Below are 18,705 nucleotides of genomic sequence, written 5' to 3' on the forward strand. Positions count from 1 at the left end.
TATATATAAAGTTTCAGAATATATATTTTTTCATCTTCATATCAAGTGTTGCAGCAGTGCAGAACCTGCGTAAAATCTTTTTAATCATACAGATATTTAAAAATACCGACTTAATTTCAAAAACTTTTTCTCCGCTTCTTCGGTACTTTTCCATCTGTTAATTTTTAAATAGTACTCAAGTACTGCACACTTACTGAGGTATGGAAGTATAGTACTGTACAATGGTTCGATATTTAAAAGTATCCTTTTAGATTACTATCTGTGACCATTGACCATGTTGATCTTTTCCCCGTTAAAAAAAATTGAAACGGAATAATCAACAACCGGTACATAAACTAAACGGACACCGGTTGTCTTATGTAACAAATGAAAATAATTGTTTCAAATGATAGTTATCAGTTTTAGCCAATCAAAAACCGTCTTGTAAAAGTGAAAGGTTAAAGTATTTATTTTTTTTATTATTCGTATGCGTATTTTCAGTCTCCCGACAACTTCTCGTGCTTATCATCAGTTTTTTGCTGGATGTTTATTTAAAATAAATAACTCTAAAGATAATGATAAAATTTGTAAGTCTTCTCTCAGTCTCACGGATATGCCCCGCAAAAAAAATTTCTGGTAAGTGATGATTGTTAATAAAAATGATGAGAATCTTGACCTTGACAAAAAAAAAAAAAAAAAAAATCCAGTTGAATTGAATGGCATTGAAAATAATTAGCATACATTCGCAGGTTTTTAATTCATTAAATCTATCATCAAAGGATGAAACGTGTTATTTCCTTGAGATATTCCTGTTTATCAGCGATTGTCAGGTATTGATGCAGAATTGTGTCATGTTCTTTTTTGAGGGGAAGGGGGAAGAATCTTTAATTTTTCATTTTTTTATGCTATATTTTGTGGTACTCATGCAGCGAGTGATCCGTGCTGAAATAATAAAGTTATTTAAAAAGCCATTCTTAACGTGGGGAGGGGAGGGTGTTTTGTACCTATTCCGTACTTTAACCTTACAATTGAATAAAAAAAAAAACAAACATCATAAAACTTTAATTAAACGTGGAAATACGATTTTAAAAAATAGCGCGGATCACTCTCTGGACTCTTGTTAAATGAAAGTACAGAATAGTTGCAAAAACCATGTTAAAAATGGATTTCTAAATAATATTATTTAAGCACGGTCCGTAAGTACCGATCGGGATTTTTTTAATAGCCCCCCCCCCCAAAAAAAAATGTGGGCATCAACAAGTCAAAAATAAATTCGTTGATATATATATATATATATATATATATATATATATATATATATATATATATAATAAATGTCATTAAAGACCATAAGGATAATCGTGACAACATAAAACATTATAAACTTGTGTATAGCGTCGCCGCTATACTATAGCGGTTTTCGCGTGTGATGAAAACGAATATTGCATTTAAAATTGGGTCCGGTAACTAGTTTTCACGATACTGAAAATATATTTTTCTTCATGTTTCATGCAGTAATATAACGCGGCAGCCACATTTGTAAAAATTTTACTTGATTTCCATCTTAACTAGGTACGGGCAAAATGAATGCCGCTGCTGCTCAAAATGTGGTACTTGTACAGTTTAGTCAAGACATTAAAAAATGAAAATACCGAAAAAAGTTTAAATTGTATGTATCCGTTATAGAACGAAGTTCTCCGAAAAAAAAACTTCACTTAATTTTATCAAGTAGCTTTTTTTACAACGGAAAACCACGTTTTTATGAGAGCGGGTTAAAGGCGGCCATCTTGGATTAAAAAAAAAAATGTTTGAATTTTAGAAATGACAAAGGGAGATAACTCCAGTTAAAGCGCTGACACCCCTTCCCATCTTTAATACTAGCTTTTCTTCCTAAAAATCGAACATTTTACTCGGTATCATAACAAATTGTTTTTTCGCTGTAAAAAAAAAAAAAACTACTTGATGAAATTAAGTGAATTTTTTGTCAGAGAACTTCGATCTATAACGGATACATACAATTTAAACTTTTTTCGATATTTTCATTTTTTAATGTCTTGACTAAACTGTACAAGTACCGAAATTTTCAGTATTTATCGAATAATGATCGGAATATAATGAACCAATTATTTTTATTTAAATCTTAGTGGAAATTTATTATTTTGTTTAAACAAAATTACCTTTACTAAAGTTATGGTTTTCAGTAGTAAATAAAAACGCAAGAATTTATTTTTACTTTTTTATATAAATAAAGCATCGTAATTTGTAAAAATAAAATAAAATAATTTTTACAGGAACATTACGAAAAAAGCCCCAAAGTCCGTTATAACCCGAAAAAAAAAACAAATTTCTCGAACTACCGATATTACCATTGTTTATTTAACATTTTAACACAAAAAAAATATAATTGCAAAAAAAATTTTATGAATGTACTCCTTGTGCGTTGAGTTCCATGGCAACCAGCATAAAAAAACACGCGTCGCTCCCTTCCTGACGCAAGCGCACGTAACATTTTTTTTTATTTACTGACGTTGTCGTAATAACTAAACGATTATTTTTCACATTATTTATTTTAAAAAAAAGTTTTACTCTTTATGAATATTAAAAGAAAAAACATTTATTAATAATGTCTCACTTTTACAGACATTTATTTTTTAATTTCTTTTTAAATGACGACTTTTATCGACTTTTTTTTTTTTTTAATAGCATTTGCGGATGGGTAAAAAACGAAAAAAATAACTAAGCCATTTACTGACAATTTCTCGGTATCTTGACTTTGATAACATTTGGTAAAAATATTTGTAAAAGTGAGAAATTATCAGTAAATGGTTTAGTTATTTTTCGTTTTTTACCCATCCGCAAATGCTATTAAAAAAAAAAGAAAGTCGATAAAAAGTCGTCATTTAAAAAGAAATTAAAACAAATGTCAGCATACCCATCCGCAAATGCTATTAAAAAAAAGTTGATAAAATCGTCATTTAAAAAGAAATTAAAAAACAAATGTCTGTAAAAGTGAGACATTATTAATAAATGTTTAGTAACTTTTTTTTAATATTCATAAAGAGTAAAACTTTTTTTAAAAATAAATAATGTGACAGATAATCGTTTAGTTACGACGACAACGTCAGTAAATAAAATAGTGTTACGTGCGCTTGCGTCAGAGTGACGCATGTTTTTATGCTGGTTGCAATGGAACTCAACGCCCAAGGAGTACCTTTTTAAATTACAGGCTTCGCATAATTTTTATATGCAAGATTTTAATAATTTCCTTGCTCGCAAGAATGTGAAACGTTCGGTGTAACATATTTGTTATATAATACTAGCATTTCAGCCTGGCGTTGCCCAGGTTTTTGGAGGTGTATGTTGAGCAAAAAAAAAAAAAAAAAAAAAGTAGTAGGAAGGCAGGCTCAAACCCGTACCGCAAAGGAGGAAAAGAACGGGAAAAAAACGTGACGTCTTTGCTGTTACAACCACCACCAAACCAGAAGTGACGTAGGTTTAAATTAAGGCTAGACAATCGAAAGGAGAGGATGACTTTCGAAAATATCGGTGAAAAAAGCGACCCCCCCCACCCCTGTAGAAAAGTGCCCAGTTGAAGGTGAAGATATTAATATTTTTAGTCAATTTTTCAATATTTGTCTCCTGAAAGGTCGAACTTCAAAACAATACTGATCTTGTAAAAATCCATCCCCTCTGTCGAAAGTTTTAGGCAGACATGCAAACATACATACATTTATATATTGGTAACTAAAAATTTTCGACCCAAACCGATTAAAAAGCTTGCCCTATCTCTGAATACCCTTTATGTAAAATTTCAAATGTTAGACCAGAAATTGTTTGAGTAATTTTGTAGAGACCTCAGAGGTCAATTTTTTTAAACTTTGACCCCTATTATGACCTCTTAAAATTTATTGTTTTGGGCTCAAATCAAGTTAAGTTAGATCCATGTCCAAGGAACCTATATCTAAATTTTCAATTGTTTATACCCAAAATTGTCGGAGGAATTTGGTAGAATTCTCAAAAGTCAAATCGTTGAACTTTGACCCCCATAACAGCCAAATTTCTGGCCAAAAATGGATTACAAAGATTTCCCCAAATCTCAATACCCTGTATATCAAATTTCGAGTCTGTAGACTGAAAATTGACAGAGTTATTGCGTAGGGAAATGTACACAGACACACACACACTTTCACTTTTATAGATATATAGATCGTTTCGATTTTAATATAAAAAATAGTTGTTTTGCAATATTCTTTCATTTTTTGAAGAAATATTCAGAATTTGTGTTCAAATGTTTCGTTCTTTAGAGTGACCAACGTGATTTTCAGCAATCTATTTCTAACTTGTAAGTGAAAAGACAAATTGATTTTAAAAAAATTTTTTTTATTATAGTCACATTTAAAAGATCAATAAATTTGCAGCAAAATTACCAAAATATTAATGTTTGTCTATATGAATAAATGAGAAAGATTTTAACAAATTTGTGAATGAAATGCTTATTTTAAATTACCGTTTCAAATAGCAGACTTTTTGAAGTGATATATAGTCAGCAAAACCAGATAGTTTAAAATAATGTGATATTTTAAAAAACTTATTTAATTACAGGTCAGTCGTTGGTTGGGATTTGTAGCAGACTTATGTCTGCAAACAGTTTAAATTCAACTGAGGCTCAGTACAAGAAATGGGATCTATACAGTGCTGTCTGCCTGGAACGATTACCCCGGATTTCTGCTGATCTGAATGAGATCGAAGAGAAATATTCAAATTTCATGAACCAGTTGGAGATTGAAAATAGTTTGTTATCAAACCATGAACTGAGATATAAAGAAGACAAGTAAGTAAAATGCTTTGTTTTTTGGTGGCCCGACGAAAGGAAAGTGAACCTGTAAATTCACTTTTTTTGTCCGTTCGTCTGTCCGCACTTAATAACTACGCCTTGGAATTTTTTGAAATTTTGCACAAACATTAAACATGGTATGAGTACAAAAGTAACAACGGATTTTCCAGGAAAACTACGGTTTAACCCCCCCACCCCGGGGGTTAAAATGGCTACAATTGACACTTTTGTGCTTATGAAAAAAAATTGATGCCTTGGATTTTTATAAACGTTTTAACTGATTTCTATATAATTTTGTTTGTCTATACTTTGTGATAACTCTTTGGTGTGCCCCAGGGGCTCTTTTAGGACTAATAAAAACACTCCATTTTTGGGACTATTTTACCATATTTGTTCAAAATTTTCTGTGGATGTCTATTTAGCAGTTTTGCATGGTGTTGAACTCAAATATGTTAAGGCCTTGGGGATTTTTGGGGCTAAATGGGGAGGTTGGGGGCAAATGATGGACTTAGTCATTTCTTTTTTGCATTGTGCAGAACTCAAATTTACATATGTTAAGACCTAAAACTGCACCGTTTGTTCATTTTCACCAGGATTTGACATCTCCTGGGGACTTTTGAAGCTAAATGGGGAGGGGGGAGGGACAAAAGCTGAACTTAGTCATTTTTTATGCTTCGTTCACTGAGCGCTCGCGGGGGACCATGCATGCTTCAGTTGTTTTTTTAATTTTTTATTTTGGTTCACTCCAAAACAAAGCATATTGCCACTGAAACATTATGGGCTACTGTGAATTAGTGTTCATACCTACAAGTGGAAAGTTGTGTGGCGAGGTGTTTGTTAATATTACATTTAAATTTTTGCATCTTGATACAATTTGAAAAACAATGAGCAAGGAGGGAATTCCAAAAGCGAGCCATATGTGGAAAACTATTAGAATAGAAAGCCTTCCAACGTTTAAGACCCTCTACAGTGAAGGAGTGAAATTTTTCTGATTGTCAGCTCGATCGGGGGGGGGGGGAGGGGGGTATTTATGTCAAAGGGGATATCAATGCAGTAAATTTGTTAGAGTACATTCCATGAAAGTATCTGTAAAACAAGTACAAAAAGGCAACATTGTAGCGATAGTGGCAAGAGCTTAATAGTTTGTGTATGACTTATTAGATTAGACCCCTTTTTTGGACTTTGTTCAAGAGAAAGAGGTTAGTAGTTGGTGCATCCATCCAAATGTGGCAACAATATTCCATGCATGGGTAAATAGTGGTTTTATAGATATAGGATACTGGCAGGTGTGATGAGTTTTTTTTTGGGGGGGGGGTTGCATGGTAAAGGAGCCCATCTTCTTTGCTGCCGCCTTGGCACAGTCTTTTTTTCTGTATGTGTTTCAGTTTATATTATCTGTGAATATTAGGCCAAGGAGTTTAAATGATGAACTTTCAAATAGGGTGCTATTTGCCATGGAAATTGGTTGTTGAAAAGGTTTGTTATGGTTGTTAAAGAAAGGAACTTTGTCTTAGTAGCATTAAGTGTTATCATCTATTTATGTCTCCATTCCACTACAGAGTGGCAGTCATTTCCCTAAAGAGTCCGCCATCTCCTTGCATATGTGTGTTTTTGCTTTGTCCACATGTCAAGAATGGTGGGTATCATTAGCAAATATAACCATTTCAAATACAATTGCATTGGGTGAATCGTTTGTGAAAATCAAAAACAATAATGGTCTAAGGAGAGATCCTTGGGGTACACCTGCATTAATGTTATGTTGTTTAAAAGGATGGGCATCGACAACAAGCTGGATTTCTCTTTAGATTAAGAAATATCTGGAAATATTTAGTATTTGTCCATTAATACCATACAAATTGTGTTTTATGCATAGATCATCTTGCCAAACCTTGCCTATGTCAAGCACTACTGCTCTAGTTTCGCTAGCTTTGTCCAATCTGGAAGGCGGGTCAGAAAAGAAATAATCTGAAAGGAATGTACAATAGAGAAACTATGTGTGCTCTTATCAGCTGCATCTGTATGGTCTAAGAAACCAAGTAAATTACTGTTGTGAACATTAAAATCTCAAATAGATGAATTTGGGTACTCTGGTCTGAAGAGTGCTTTAACTATACTTTCAGAGACATAGCTGAGCAGGGTACAGTATTGGGTTGAAGGAAAATAGTAGAGGAAATATAAATATCTGTTTTGTAAAGTTAATTTAAAGCACATGTATGTCTGGTCTATATATTCATGACTATTTTCTCTAGTCAAGGAGAGAGTGTTACTAATATATACTCTTATATAATTCTGCATGTGTTTGTCACTCCTTATGGCAGAGTTATAGATATCTAGTCATGTCAATTACCTCTTCTACTGGAGGTTTGACACAAGGCCAGGTGTGGTTTTGAAAAGCAAATCACTGAGCAAAATGCATTACCCTATAAAAAATACTTGAGCAGCCCTTTCGGCATTCCCAGGTAGGGGTGCCTCAGATGATTTGTTATCTATGTTCGTTCTTTGAAATATCATTTTCATTTCAGGAAAATTGCAGCCAAGAAACTTGAAGAAGTGGAATTGAAAGAGGAGGAGGCCGCACGAAAAACTACGGCAGAATTTGAAGATTCATGGGAACTTGAATACAACGCGTTCACTCCAGCTCCTCGCATCTCAGGTCTGTAATATATCTGTTCTGTGCCCATACATGTAGATTTTTTTGTTTTTATTTTTTATAAAATATCTTAATTTTTAGACATGTTTTCAAGTATCTAGGAGGCTGAGTTAGTCTATCATACTTGTTTCGAATTGCATTTTTTTATCTGTTGCACTTCAGTTTATAATAGCATTTTTGGTATTTATGCAGAATACAAACCAAGCGATTTTTCTTTTTTTTCTTTTTTTTTTTTTTTTGTAGATAGTTTTCACATATAATTCGATTTTTATGGCATCTTTTCTTTAATAAATAAGAAATTGTTAGGTGAAAGTACAGAATAGTTTATAAAAAAAAAAAAGAAAAAATCCCTCCCCCTTCCACTGTTAAGAATAAGTTTCTAATTAATGTTATAATTTCGGTATAGTCCATATTCTGCATAAGTACCATATTTTCTTTGGTCTGTCACATTTCAGTTTCTAATAACATTTTCTTTGGTCTGTCTGCCTGGATCTAATGGCCCCCTTCAGTTCAAGAATAGTCTGGGGATTGTTTTGATTAACATTTTCTTTAAGATGAACATTTTTTGGGTGAGCTCTGGTCAGTATGAAGCTCAGAGTAGCTATATAATCTGGTTTAATAATAATAATAATGAAATTTAAAAATGGTTTTAATCTTTTTTGCAGAAGCTGACAAATCAAATGATTTAAAATCTCTAAACAGGTGTCTTCAGTCAAGACTGGTTTTATTAGTCAAGCAAAAAATCGGAGCCAAAGAAGTTTGGGTAATGCCCCAAGGCAAGCACCAACATGGAGAATCAATGCGTCAGGTTAGTATAGACAGTCGATGATTCTTATTGTTTTTTTTTTATTTTGTTTTCATTCAATATTTTAGTTTAGATCATTTTTTTCATTGACTAATTTTGTATGGATGTCTTTTTGGTCCCCCGACAAACGAGGAATTGGACCTAGTAATTCACTCCCGTTTATCCTTTCACACTTTTCTCAATAACCATGGCTTGGATTTATAAAAAAAATTGGTACAAATATTAATCATACTGAAAGTAAATTTTTGCCAGAATGGATTTTCCGAGATAACTCTGGTTGCCCTCGTAGGGGGCACTATAGGGGTAAAATTGCCCTCAAATCATTCATCCAATCACACTTGTTTCAATAACCATGCCTTGGATATTTTGGAAATTTTGCACAAACATTAGTCATGGTGAAAGTAAATTTTTCACTTGTGGAGGGGGACCCCACATGCCTGTTTTTTTTTGTTATCATCACCTGTCCAGTGAGGGTTGAGGACATGCATTGCATGGAGAGAAATGATATGACACTATAGATGTGTAATGTGAGTCTTAAAGACAAGCTTAGTTCTGATAACTTGAGGGAAAAACTAAATCTGGACACTATAAGAAGTATGCTGATGGTATAGCCGCATTAAAGGAATAAAGCAAATTCAATGTCAATAATAGACTTTAATATTCAAAATTGTATATTTCCACTCCAAATTCAAAAGGACACAAATGATGTAATGCATACCAATGCTGACTAAACCATGTTCAATTCAAATAAAATCTATTGCATTCACTTATACCGCAATAGCACTGATAGATGTCAAAGTGGCAACTTATGTTCAATTAATTGTTTACAATATGCATCGTTTCAGTATTAAATATCCTGAAAAGTGTTGGTATGTCATAAAAAAAAAGCAAACTAAAGTCAAAGCATTCACAATTTTGTCTCCACCTACAAATTATTCAATTTTTTTTCTTTAATCTTTCAGACAGCCGAACGTATTTTGCATCAACATTGCGGAAAAGTGAAAGGTGCTTTTCTTGGGAATGCACCTTGCGGTTTCTATAAATATAAATATCCAGTACAATCTGATTCATTCGGAGCAAAGGTAAGCATTATCAATAATTTCATTTATTTATTTATTTTTTTTTTTTTTACATGGGAGTTTTTTATTTTAGTTTTTATGAAAATGACTCGGATAAGGCATGAAATAACTTGATGTAAAGAACTAAAAAAATAAAAAAGAAGAAAAAACAACTTCAAGGTCAAAAACTATCCAACAATAATAAGTATTAGATCGATAGATTCCAAAACGAGTATCATTTAAATAATAAATACTTACTACCCTCATCTTGGTTTTTATTTTCATAACATTTCTGCCAGTATAACTTCCAGTCTGAAAGTGGCATCTTTTTTGAACTAAGAAATCTCTATATTGAACTTAACTATCTGCATAATCTGCAGGGTAGACTGTTCTTGTTCTGTTAGCCATCACCAGATAAAAGTGTTAATTAATCATCTTATTCTTAGTTAATTTTGCCTGCAGTAATGATTGAAGGTTACATCAGCCGAAATGTTGTGGTGAGAATAGTAATCTGAATTATAGATCCTCATCTAAAAAATTCCAAAACATTATGGAAATGGAATAATTTTACATTCAATTTGCATGTGCATGCATGGAAGGAAGATTGAGAAATTAAAGATTTTTATTGTTGTTGGCCACTCACTTCTGTAATTGGTAATAATGCTGTGATGAGAATAGTAGTCCAAAGGATTTAAATTATAGATCCTCATCTAAAAAAAATTCCCAAACATTTTTAAAGAGGTTATGTTTTTATTAGCCTTTGTCTATCTCTGCGTCTTGTTGGACTTTGATAAGTGGTGACTCCCATGTAAAAAAAGAAAAAGAAAATGTCATGCAACGACTAAATAAGAATGACAAGATGTGTTTGTGCCCGACCTGTTTGTGAATTAAGGGAAGTGACGAATGTAGAGAGGAGATGTCTGAAGCATTTACATTTTCTCTTCAATCAGACAAATTAAATTTCACAGAACAAAATCTGAGAAGAAAACTGGTAGTTTAAGTAATTTGATACTATGTAGCCCTCCCCCCCTCCCCAAACACACATACAGCACCTGGAAGTCCCAAATGGTCACCCATTTGGTACTGACCAAGTTCAACGTTGTTTAACTTCAGTGATCCAGCAGGAAACCGGTGTGTCAACGTGATTATGCCATACTCTTTTGGTGGTGTATAAATCTAGTTATAGATCTGATCTGTCAAAGCGATTGGGTTTCTCCAGTGACAAGTCCCAATATCTTGAATTCCGAGGGGAATGGGGAGCACAAGCAATGAAAAAGTAAAAAATATGCTATGATACAAGAAAATAAAGAACCCAAATGAGCCCTATTCAATTTGGAAAATAAGGGAAACAGAATTCTCCAGATTCTGCATAATAGAATCATTGCATGTCAAAACTCCCCTTTCCTCATTGAAAAAATACTATCTAATAAAATAAAACCAAAACATTAAAAAAAAAAACTAAAGATGGAAATTTATGAATAGAAATTTAAATGACGATATAAAGTGAGTTAATAGAAAAGAATGAAAATTTCCATAACCTCAATATCAAAACTAGTTCACATAAACTAAATCAGTCAAAGGGAGTCATTAGAAGCAGAGAATTATCATTTTCCATCTCTGAAGAAATTCAGAACGGATTAAACAATCAAGGAATTATCAACCATGAAAGAATTTTTATAAAGAAAAATAATAAAAAAAAAAACAAAAAGACCCACAAACACATACATTCTCACACACTCCAAATCCCACTAAAAAATCAAAATCAGTACAAATATACATCCCAGATCCCCTGAGATGTTTCAAATGCCAAAAATTCAGACATCGGAGACATCTGCAGGGGGTTACTCCACATGTGTCCAACATGGCTCAAAAGAAGCAAACCATAATGAACAAGAATGCTATGAGATCAAATGCACAAATTGTCAAGAGAATCACCCTTATGACTTTAAATTATGCAAATGCTGGAAAAAAAAAAGAAAAGAAATCTTAGGAGTAAAATACAAAAACAATATTCCCTACCAAGATGCCAAAACAATATTGTTGTGATCTTAGTGGTTGAGTAAATGATGAGAAAGACAGGAACAATTGAATAATGATGTATTAACAAAATACATAAAAGTGGGAATCGAACAATATCTTTGCTCATGGGAGGACTAGTTGTGAATGACCATCCCCTTCGCATGTCTGTCACCGACTCTCTCATAAACCGCTTCTCATTACTCAGAAGTGACATCATGGAATAGTTCATTATTCCTAGTAATAGGGGTGCATCCCCAACAAATAGTCAAAGGACATATGAAAAATAATATCTATGCAAAAATAGTAAACCCTCACCTCAAATCAGACAGATAAGTACAATGAACTTATGAAAAAAACTTATACACCTAGAACCAAACAAATGGTCAAATTTAAAAAAAATTAATTTTTTTTAAATATTACACCTTCAAAAATTAGAAAACAAAATCAGAAACCAAAAAAGATACCCCCCCCCTGCCAAATATCAATCTCTGCTCAAATCCAAACTTCCCCCACAAACAAAAAAACAAACCTGCTGAAGGTCAAATCTTAGCAAAACCGAACAACAAATTAACAGAAACCTCAAGATTTTCTCCCAAAAAAGCAGACCCACCTAAAAAAAAAAATGGGAAATACTCAATAATAATCAAATTAAATTAGCCGATGAAATGGAGACAGAAAGTTCAAATCAACAAACATATATATAAAAACCAGAGAACACCCGTCGATCATTGCAAAAACAAAAAAACAAGACCAAAACAAAACATGAAAGATCTCGATCTAACACCAGAACCAGAACTTTAAACAACAAAACTAAAATAAAAGATCAAATAGAAGACAAACCAAAAGCAGAAGAAATGAAAAAAAAAAAAAAAAAAAACTCGACCAAAACATACAACCAACTTTTAGGCCAAGAACCACAACTCAAAACAGATTTATACAAATGGATACAAAAGAATAAAGATCAGATACTGATGAATAACAAAGATTAACAAACTGAAGAGTCAGACAATGTAAACAACACAAGGGAAAACAAATCCAAACTCTATAAAAATACTAAAGAAGATAATCCTACAATGGAACCGCAGAGGAATTAGAGCAAATTACAAAGAATTGCTGATACTAATTGACAAATATAAATCTAAAGTTATATGCCTACAAGAAACATTCCTCAAAGAAATATCCAAAACTATGCATCATACAATCAAATTAAATATCACAAACCGTGCATCATGCAATCAAATTAAATATCACAAACCGTGCATCATACAATCAAATTAAATATCTGAAACCATGCATCATACAATCAAATTAAATATCACAAACCATGCATCATGCAATCAAATTAAAAATCCGAAACCATGCATCATACAATCAAATACACAACAATAGACACAGAGCTTCAGGTGATGTATCAATTTTAGTTAGGAAATCATACCCCAACAACAAATAACTCTTGATACTTACCTCTAAACAATTGCTATCAAAGTGAAATGACTTCAAGCAAACAGTGGAATCAATAACTATTTATTTGTCAATGACTTTTGTATTACTGCACATTTTAGATGTGCGTATAGCAGAGCATCAACTGCAGCAAGGAATCAACAAAATAAATAAGTGGGCTACTATAAATGGCTTCAAGTCTTCTAAATCCAAAACACAATGTGTAAATTTTTACCAAACAAAGAAAATCTGTAACAACCCAATATTGGAATAGAGAGAATATAAATTCCTAGAAATTCTTTTTGACAATAAACTAAATTTTATCCCACACATAAAAAAGAGAAAGAGAAGTGCTACAAAACTCTAAAACTGCTTTGTATAGTTGCCCACAGAGATTGGGGTGCTGATCTGCAATCACTGTTAAAATTGTATAGAACTCTAACTTGACCTATGACTGTTGCATATACGGAACAGCCAGAAAATCATACCTGAAAGTACTAAATGCAGCCCACCACCAAGTCCTAAAACTTATTTTAGAAACTTTTCATACATCCTCAGTGGAGAGTCTTGAACCACCAACTCAGATCCCCAAAATTAAGACTATAATATTGCAAAAAAAATTAAATCACACCCAACAAATCAGGCTGATAACTGCATCTTCAATCCCAAATACCAAAACTTATTTGACCAAAAAGAAAAGGCCATAGAACTTTTTGGGCTCTATGTATGAAACCAATAGTGGAAGACACAGGTATCCCATAGACTTGGCTCTCAGTCTCATTACCCATCATAAATTTATAGTTTCAGACTCCTTATTAGTACTTGAATCCTTAAAGAAGCAAAACTTAAATAACCCATTAATCGTCAGTCTACTACAAATAATAAATACCCTCTCTCAAGATAAAAACATCAAATTCTACTGAATCCCCAGTCATTTCGGATTTCAAGGAAATGTAAAAGTTGATACGGCTGCCAAAAATTCTATAAAACATAATATAAGTAATATGAAAATTCCATACACAGACTACAGACCAATATTTAATAATATCATTATGAAGAAATGGCAATATGGTTAGAACTCTTATAAAAAAAAACAAAATCTTTAAAAATAAACCCATACTTTAAGAGTGGATACCAGGGTCCAGAAAGTCATGCAAAGATGAAATGGGTTTGTCTCGTATTCACATAGGACACACACACACACACAACTCATGCCTTCCTTCTGTAAATTGAAGATCCTCCAGAATGCTTGGTGTGCCAAGTACACTTTACTGTAAAAGCACTTCCTTCTAGAATGTGGTGATCTTACACATATTTATCAAAACTTTTACATTTAACAACATGAAAGAACTATTTGAAAAAATAAACTGTAACACAATTTTAGCTTTCCTGAAAGAAGTAAACCTGTACAAGAAAATATAATCGTGACCTGACTTGATTCAATGAATGATTTGAAGAATCTAACTTACTTTAACAAATTATATACACAAATAAGAAAAATAAAACCTGTTATAATTCAGTAAAAGACCCACTACAACAAACCAAACCACTATTTATCATAAGATATTGTGTAATATTTCTGCTTAGAATCATACACCTGTGTCCTTATCGTGAAATCATGTTCTTGATTGTTTGTAGATAAAATCATCAGATATTGATATCAGGTTTAGTTATTTCGCTTATTTGCTGATCTAAATGAGTTCCTGTTTTGAAAATCATCAGAAGTAAACATCATGACTTTATTTTTGAAAACCCTGCAAATTACATTCCTTTATTTAATCTTTTAATTACGTTTATTTTATTCAATTTATTATATGCGGCAAATTTTTTTTAAATGTTATAACACTCATTTTCTTTCAACATGCATTCAATTTCATATCCATTTATATAATTTATTTTACTTTATTATATTTAAAAGAAAACATTTTACTTTCAATATTAATTATTTCTGTAAGAATGTGTCTGTAAATAAATATTTAAAAAGAATCAGTTTACAGATATTTATACTAAATTAAAATAAATATTTGGTGCTTATGCAGTTTAGCAAAGATATTAAAAAATGAAGATAAAGAAAAATTTCTTAACTACGTGCCGATTATGGAATGAAATTCTCATAAAAGAAAAGTCGTTTAATTTGATCAAGTTTTTTTTTTTTTTGTCTTTTTACAGAGGAAAATAAAATTTTATTCAGATAATCATGACGAAAGCCTATTTATTGACAATTTCAGCTATGGAGAGGGAAGGGGAGATAACTCCATCTAATTCTTGAAGTTTGTCAAAACGCACATGATGTTCTAATAATTCTAATTATAAATTTTGGAACGATTTTTTGAAAGCAAAAAAATAAAAACGAAAAAAAAAAAGGAATAACTAAAATTATTCAAAACTAAAAATAATCTCGTCAAATTTTGGCAAACTTCAAGAATTAGATGGAGTTATCTCCATTGGTGCTCTCCTCCTTGTAGCTAAAATTACCAATATGTTTTGTTGCAATTGTCTAGAAAAAAAGTGATTTTTTTTTTTCTGTAAAAAAATTTTTAAAAATGCTTGATCGAATTAAGCAATTTTTTTTTTTTTTTTTTTTTTTTTTAGAACTTTATTCCATATGCATAGACGTTTTTCTTAATCTGTGTTTAATATCTTTCCTAAACTGCATAAGCACCAAATATTTTACTTTCAGTACTAATTATTTCTGTAAAAATCAGTTATGGGTATTATGTTTGAAACTACATTTTCATTGGTGTCTTCAAATTACTTTTGCGGAGTTTACAAACTGGAACTTGTTTAGATCTGTAAATATGCAAAATTGCCAAAAGTTTATTTGAAAAGATATGATATGCAGTCGCATACAACATCAGAGTGACACTTGTGTATGCATGAGGGATAGAAACAGATAAAGATTGCTTGTCTCTTTACACTACATTGCCTGCAACTGCAACCCCTTTGCTAGGACTCCTCTGGAATAATGTTTTGTGTGCAGTTTTTTATACTTCATTATAATTCAGCTTCTTATTCCAGAAACTGTCCTGCTCCCTCCTACCTATAAATTTAATTTTTTTCAAGACTAAGGTCAATAGATATCTCCTGTCTTTGTGATGCTCATCTTTCATTGTTTTTAGTTTCTTACATCATGTGGCTTCATACCTTGTCTGGAGCGATTTCTATAAAATTACAAGAACAAATGAAACGATATCTCATCTCAGAAAGATTGTCAGATGTAAATTCAGATATAAAGAACAGAAATTCTAATTTTTTTTTTTTTTTTTTTTTTAGATTTCTACAGATTTTTTTCTTTTAGCTTTCTGGTTATATGGAAGATATAGCATCTGTTCTGATAATAAGCTTCATATTTTCTGTCCTCGGTCAGTGAAGACTGAAACAATTTTTATTTTTGTCCCAATCCAAAGTGTCCTATTGTAGAGGAGCTCGATTTTCACCACATTTTAAAAACTGACCTTGTGTCTAACTCTTCTCTCAAAAGGCAAGTAAACTGAGACAACTGTTTTATCACTGTCTAATGATATTGGGGGACACTTTAGTGATACCCCGTGTGATTGTGTGCTTTCCCCCCCCCACACACACACATCTACCCCAGACTTTAATCAAAGATAATGGCAAGCAAAATAATCCTTGGGATAACCTTGAATTGAAGGTTATCACAGCCAAACTTGGGACCATACCAAAAAAGGAGGGTATCTTAAAGTGTGCTTATCATTTAACGGTGATAAAACAAAGACTGTTGAACATTCTTGACTGAAAAAAATGATGGATTTTATGTATAGCAAATATGGTTGGATTGTGAATTGGTCATGCTGTAGTTATACAAATTTAAACAATTTAATTCTGCAAATCTAAAGATTAAAAAAAATGTATTGTCTAATTGTAAATTTGTTTCCTATTTTATTTTGTAGGTATTTTTTTTCAAAGCTTTTCATGAAGATGGAAATATTTCTGAAATGAGTTCAGAAATTACAGATTTTTCTTGGCTGACAAAACAAGAATTATCACAGTATTTATCACAAGTTTATTTAGAATCTGTCAATAAATTTTTCATAGATTTGTAAATATTTTTTAAAAATTATTAATAAATTTTTTTACATTGTTTTTTTATTTTGTATTTATTTCATGTTAAGATGGAGTTAGTATATTTCCAAAGTTTGTCATGACTGATACTTTCATCTAAAAATGGGAAGTAACTTTTCAGGAGTTTGATGGCTGGTGTTTTCAGTTATCTCTACACTGATGTAAGCAGTTACCAACAATTTCTTGAAAAAAAAAATGACATTTTTATTATAATTAAATATTATCTCTTTAAGAAAAAGTTTAATATGAAAAACTTTCAACACTCAATTATACATAAGTGCTTAAAATGTCTAAAACACCTTCACTAAAATAAAAAATTTTAAATGGAGGGCCAGTAGAAGAAAAATTAAGAAATAAGTTTTCATTGTTTATATAAAAATAAAAAAATTTTCAAGTTTGGTTAAAAAGAATATTTCTTTTTTGGTGGTTTTTATTAAAAAGTTGAATGATTAACTATTTTGATATAATATCAAAAGTTTATTTCAATTTCTAAAATACATTTTTTGGGAGAATCATAGCCGATCTTCAGTGATGCAGTGCCGATTTTTTATATTTTCACATCATATCGCTTCTAGCAGTGTCTCTGACTTGAGATGGTCAAAGTTGCCATCTTAATAGCTTTGTGATATCCATTTTTACATTGTAATCAAGCCATAATTTGGCAGAAACCAACATGACTCATTGTATGTGAGAACTTCGGTCACTTAAAATGATCCATTTATCACTCCTCCTCACATTATTGTATATTGAAAAAAAAAAAAAAACTTTTATATTCTTTAATTAATAAATTGCTTTGCTTAAGTAACTAATGTTTACTAAATGAGCAGGATCCTGTGGAAATTCCATGGTGCTTTCTGCATCTGTATAATTTACTGTTAATAATAGACACATTTTGGTTATAGTCGGCTAACGTATTGCTTACCTTCCGGCATAGCGCTACCAAAAGTGGCGATAAGTTTCTTCAGTTTTATTGTTCTACAGTATTTTTATTGTGAAGCGATTTTATTGAAGTAAAATAGAAACGGACATTATTAATAGATACAATAAATATTAACAAAATTATACGGTCTTCTTTTGCACTTTTAATAACAAAATTGAAAAAAATTAATTTTATAAGAAATATGTTTATGAAATGATACAAAAATTTTTTTTTTTTTTTTTTAGATTAAAAATGTTTTTTATTTGAATTTATCTAATAAATATGTTTATGAAATGATAAAAATGTTTTTTTTTTTTTAGATTAAAAATGTTTTTTATTTGAATTTATCTAATAAATATGTTTATGAAATGATAAAAATGTTTTTTTTTTGTTTTTTTTTAGTTTAAAAATAAGTTTTTTTATTTGAATTTATATAATAAATATGTTTATGAAAGTATAAAATAAAATTATTGAAATCAAAATAAAATTTCAAACATCATAAAAAACACATATCCAATACATAATATTCCTAAAATTTTTTTATTTGCTGGCACCATAGAAATTCTTGCAGATGATTATCGAAAAAGACTAATTGTGTTATTTTTATCTGTATAATTTTGTTAAATTTTATTGTGTACTTTTCAATAAAATCTTTTATTTTTATTTCAATAAATCGTTTCACAATAGAAATACTGAAGAACAATAAAAGTGAAGGAACTGATTTGTCTTGTCACTGCTTCCGGTATTAGTCACACCGGAAGTTAGGAAGTACATTAGCTGACTAGAACCCACTATTTTCTAAAAGAATGCTACCAGAGTGAATAGCATTAAAAAAAAAAAAAAAAAAAAAAATGGTTTTACTCTTCTGTAAAAAAATAATTGTCATATTTTTTAAATAAAGCAAATGTCTTTATTTAA

General features: G+C 31.1%; 1 protein-coding gene across 1 annotated transcript; it reads left to right on the forward strand.

Moving 5' to 3' along the window:
- Positions 1-436: 436 nt before the first annotated feature.
- Positions 437-16,889, forward strand: LOC145277745 (large ribosomal subunit protein mL46-like). The gene is made up of 6 exons (XM_080129461.1): positions 437-615; positions 4,582-4,810; positions 7,336-7,466; positions 8,129-8,271; positions 9,231-9,350; positions 16,697-16,889. Exons 1-6 carry the CDS (start codon positions 555-557, stop codon positions 16,847-16,849), a joined length of 837 nt encoding a protein of 278 aa, XP_079985587.1. The 5' UTR covers positions 437-554; the 3' UTR covers positions 16,850-16,889.
- The last annotated feature ends 1,816 nt before the right edge of the window (positions 16,890-18,705 follow it).

Source organism: Euprymna scolopes, chromosome 6, assembly GCF_053919585.1.
Source record: "Euprymna scolopes isolate OS-2025 chromosome 6, ASM5391958v1, whole genome shotgun sequence".
NCBI lineage: Eukaryota > Metazoa > Mollusca > Cephalopoda > Sepiida > Sepiolidae > Euprymna > Euprymna scolopes.

Coding starts and splice junctions, on each gene's coding strand:
- LOC145277745 (XM_080129461.1), top strand. CDS start 555: ATGATAAAATTTGTAAGTCTTCTCTCAGTCTCACGGATATGCCCCGCA. Junction 7,467..8,128: donor TCCAGCTCCTCGCATCTCAG/GTCTGTAATATA, acceptor TCTTTTTTGCAG/AAGCTGACAAATCAAATGAT. Junction 9,351..16,696: donor CTGATTCATTCGGAGCAAAG/GTAAGCATTATC, acceptor TTTATTTTGTAG/GTATTTTTTTTCAAAGCTTT.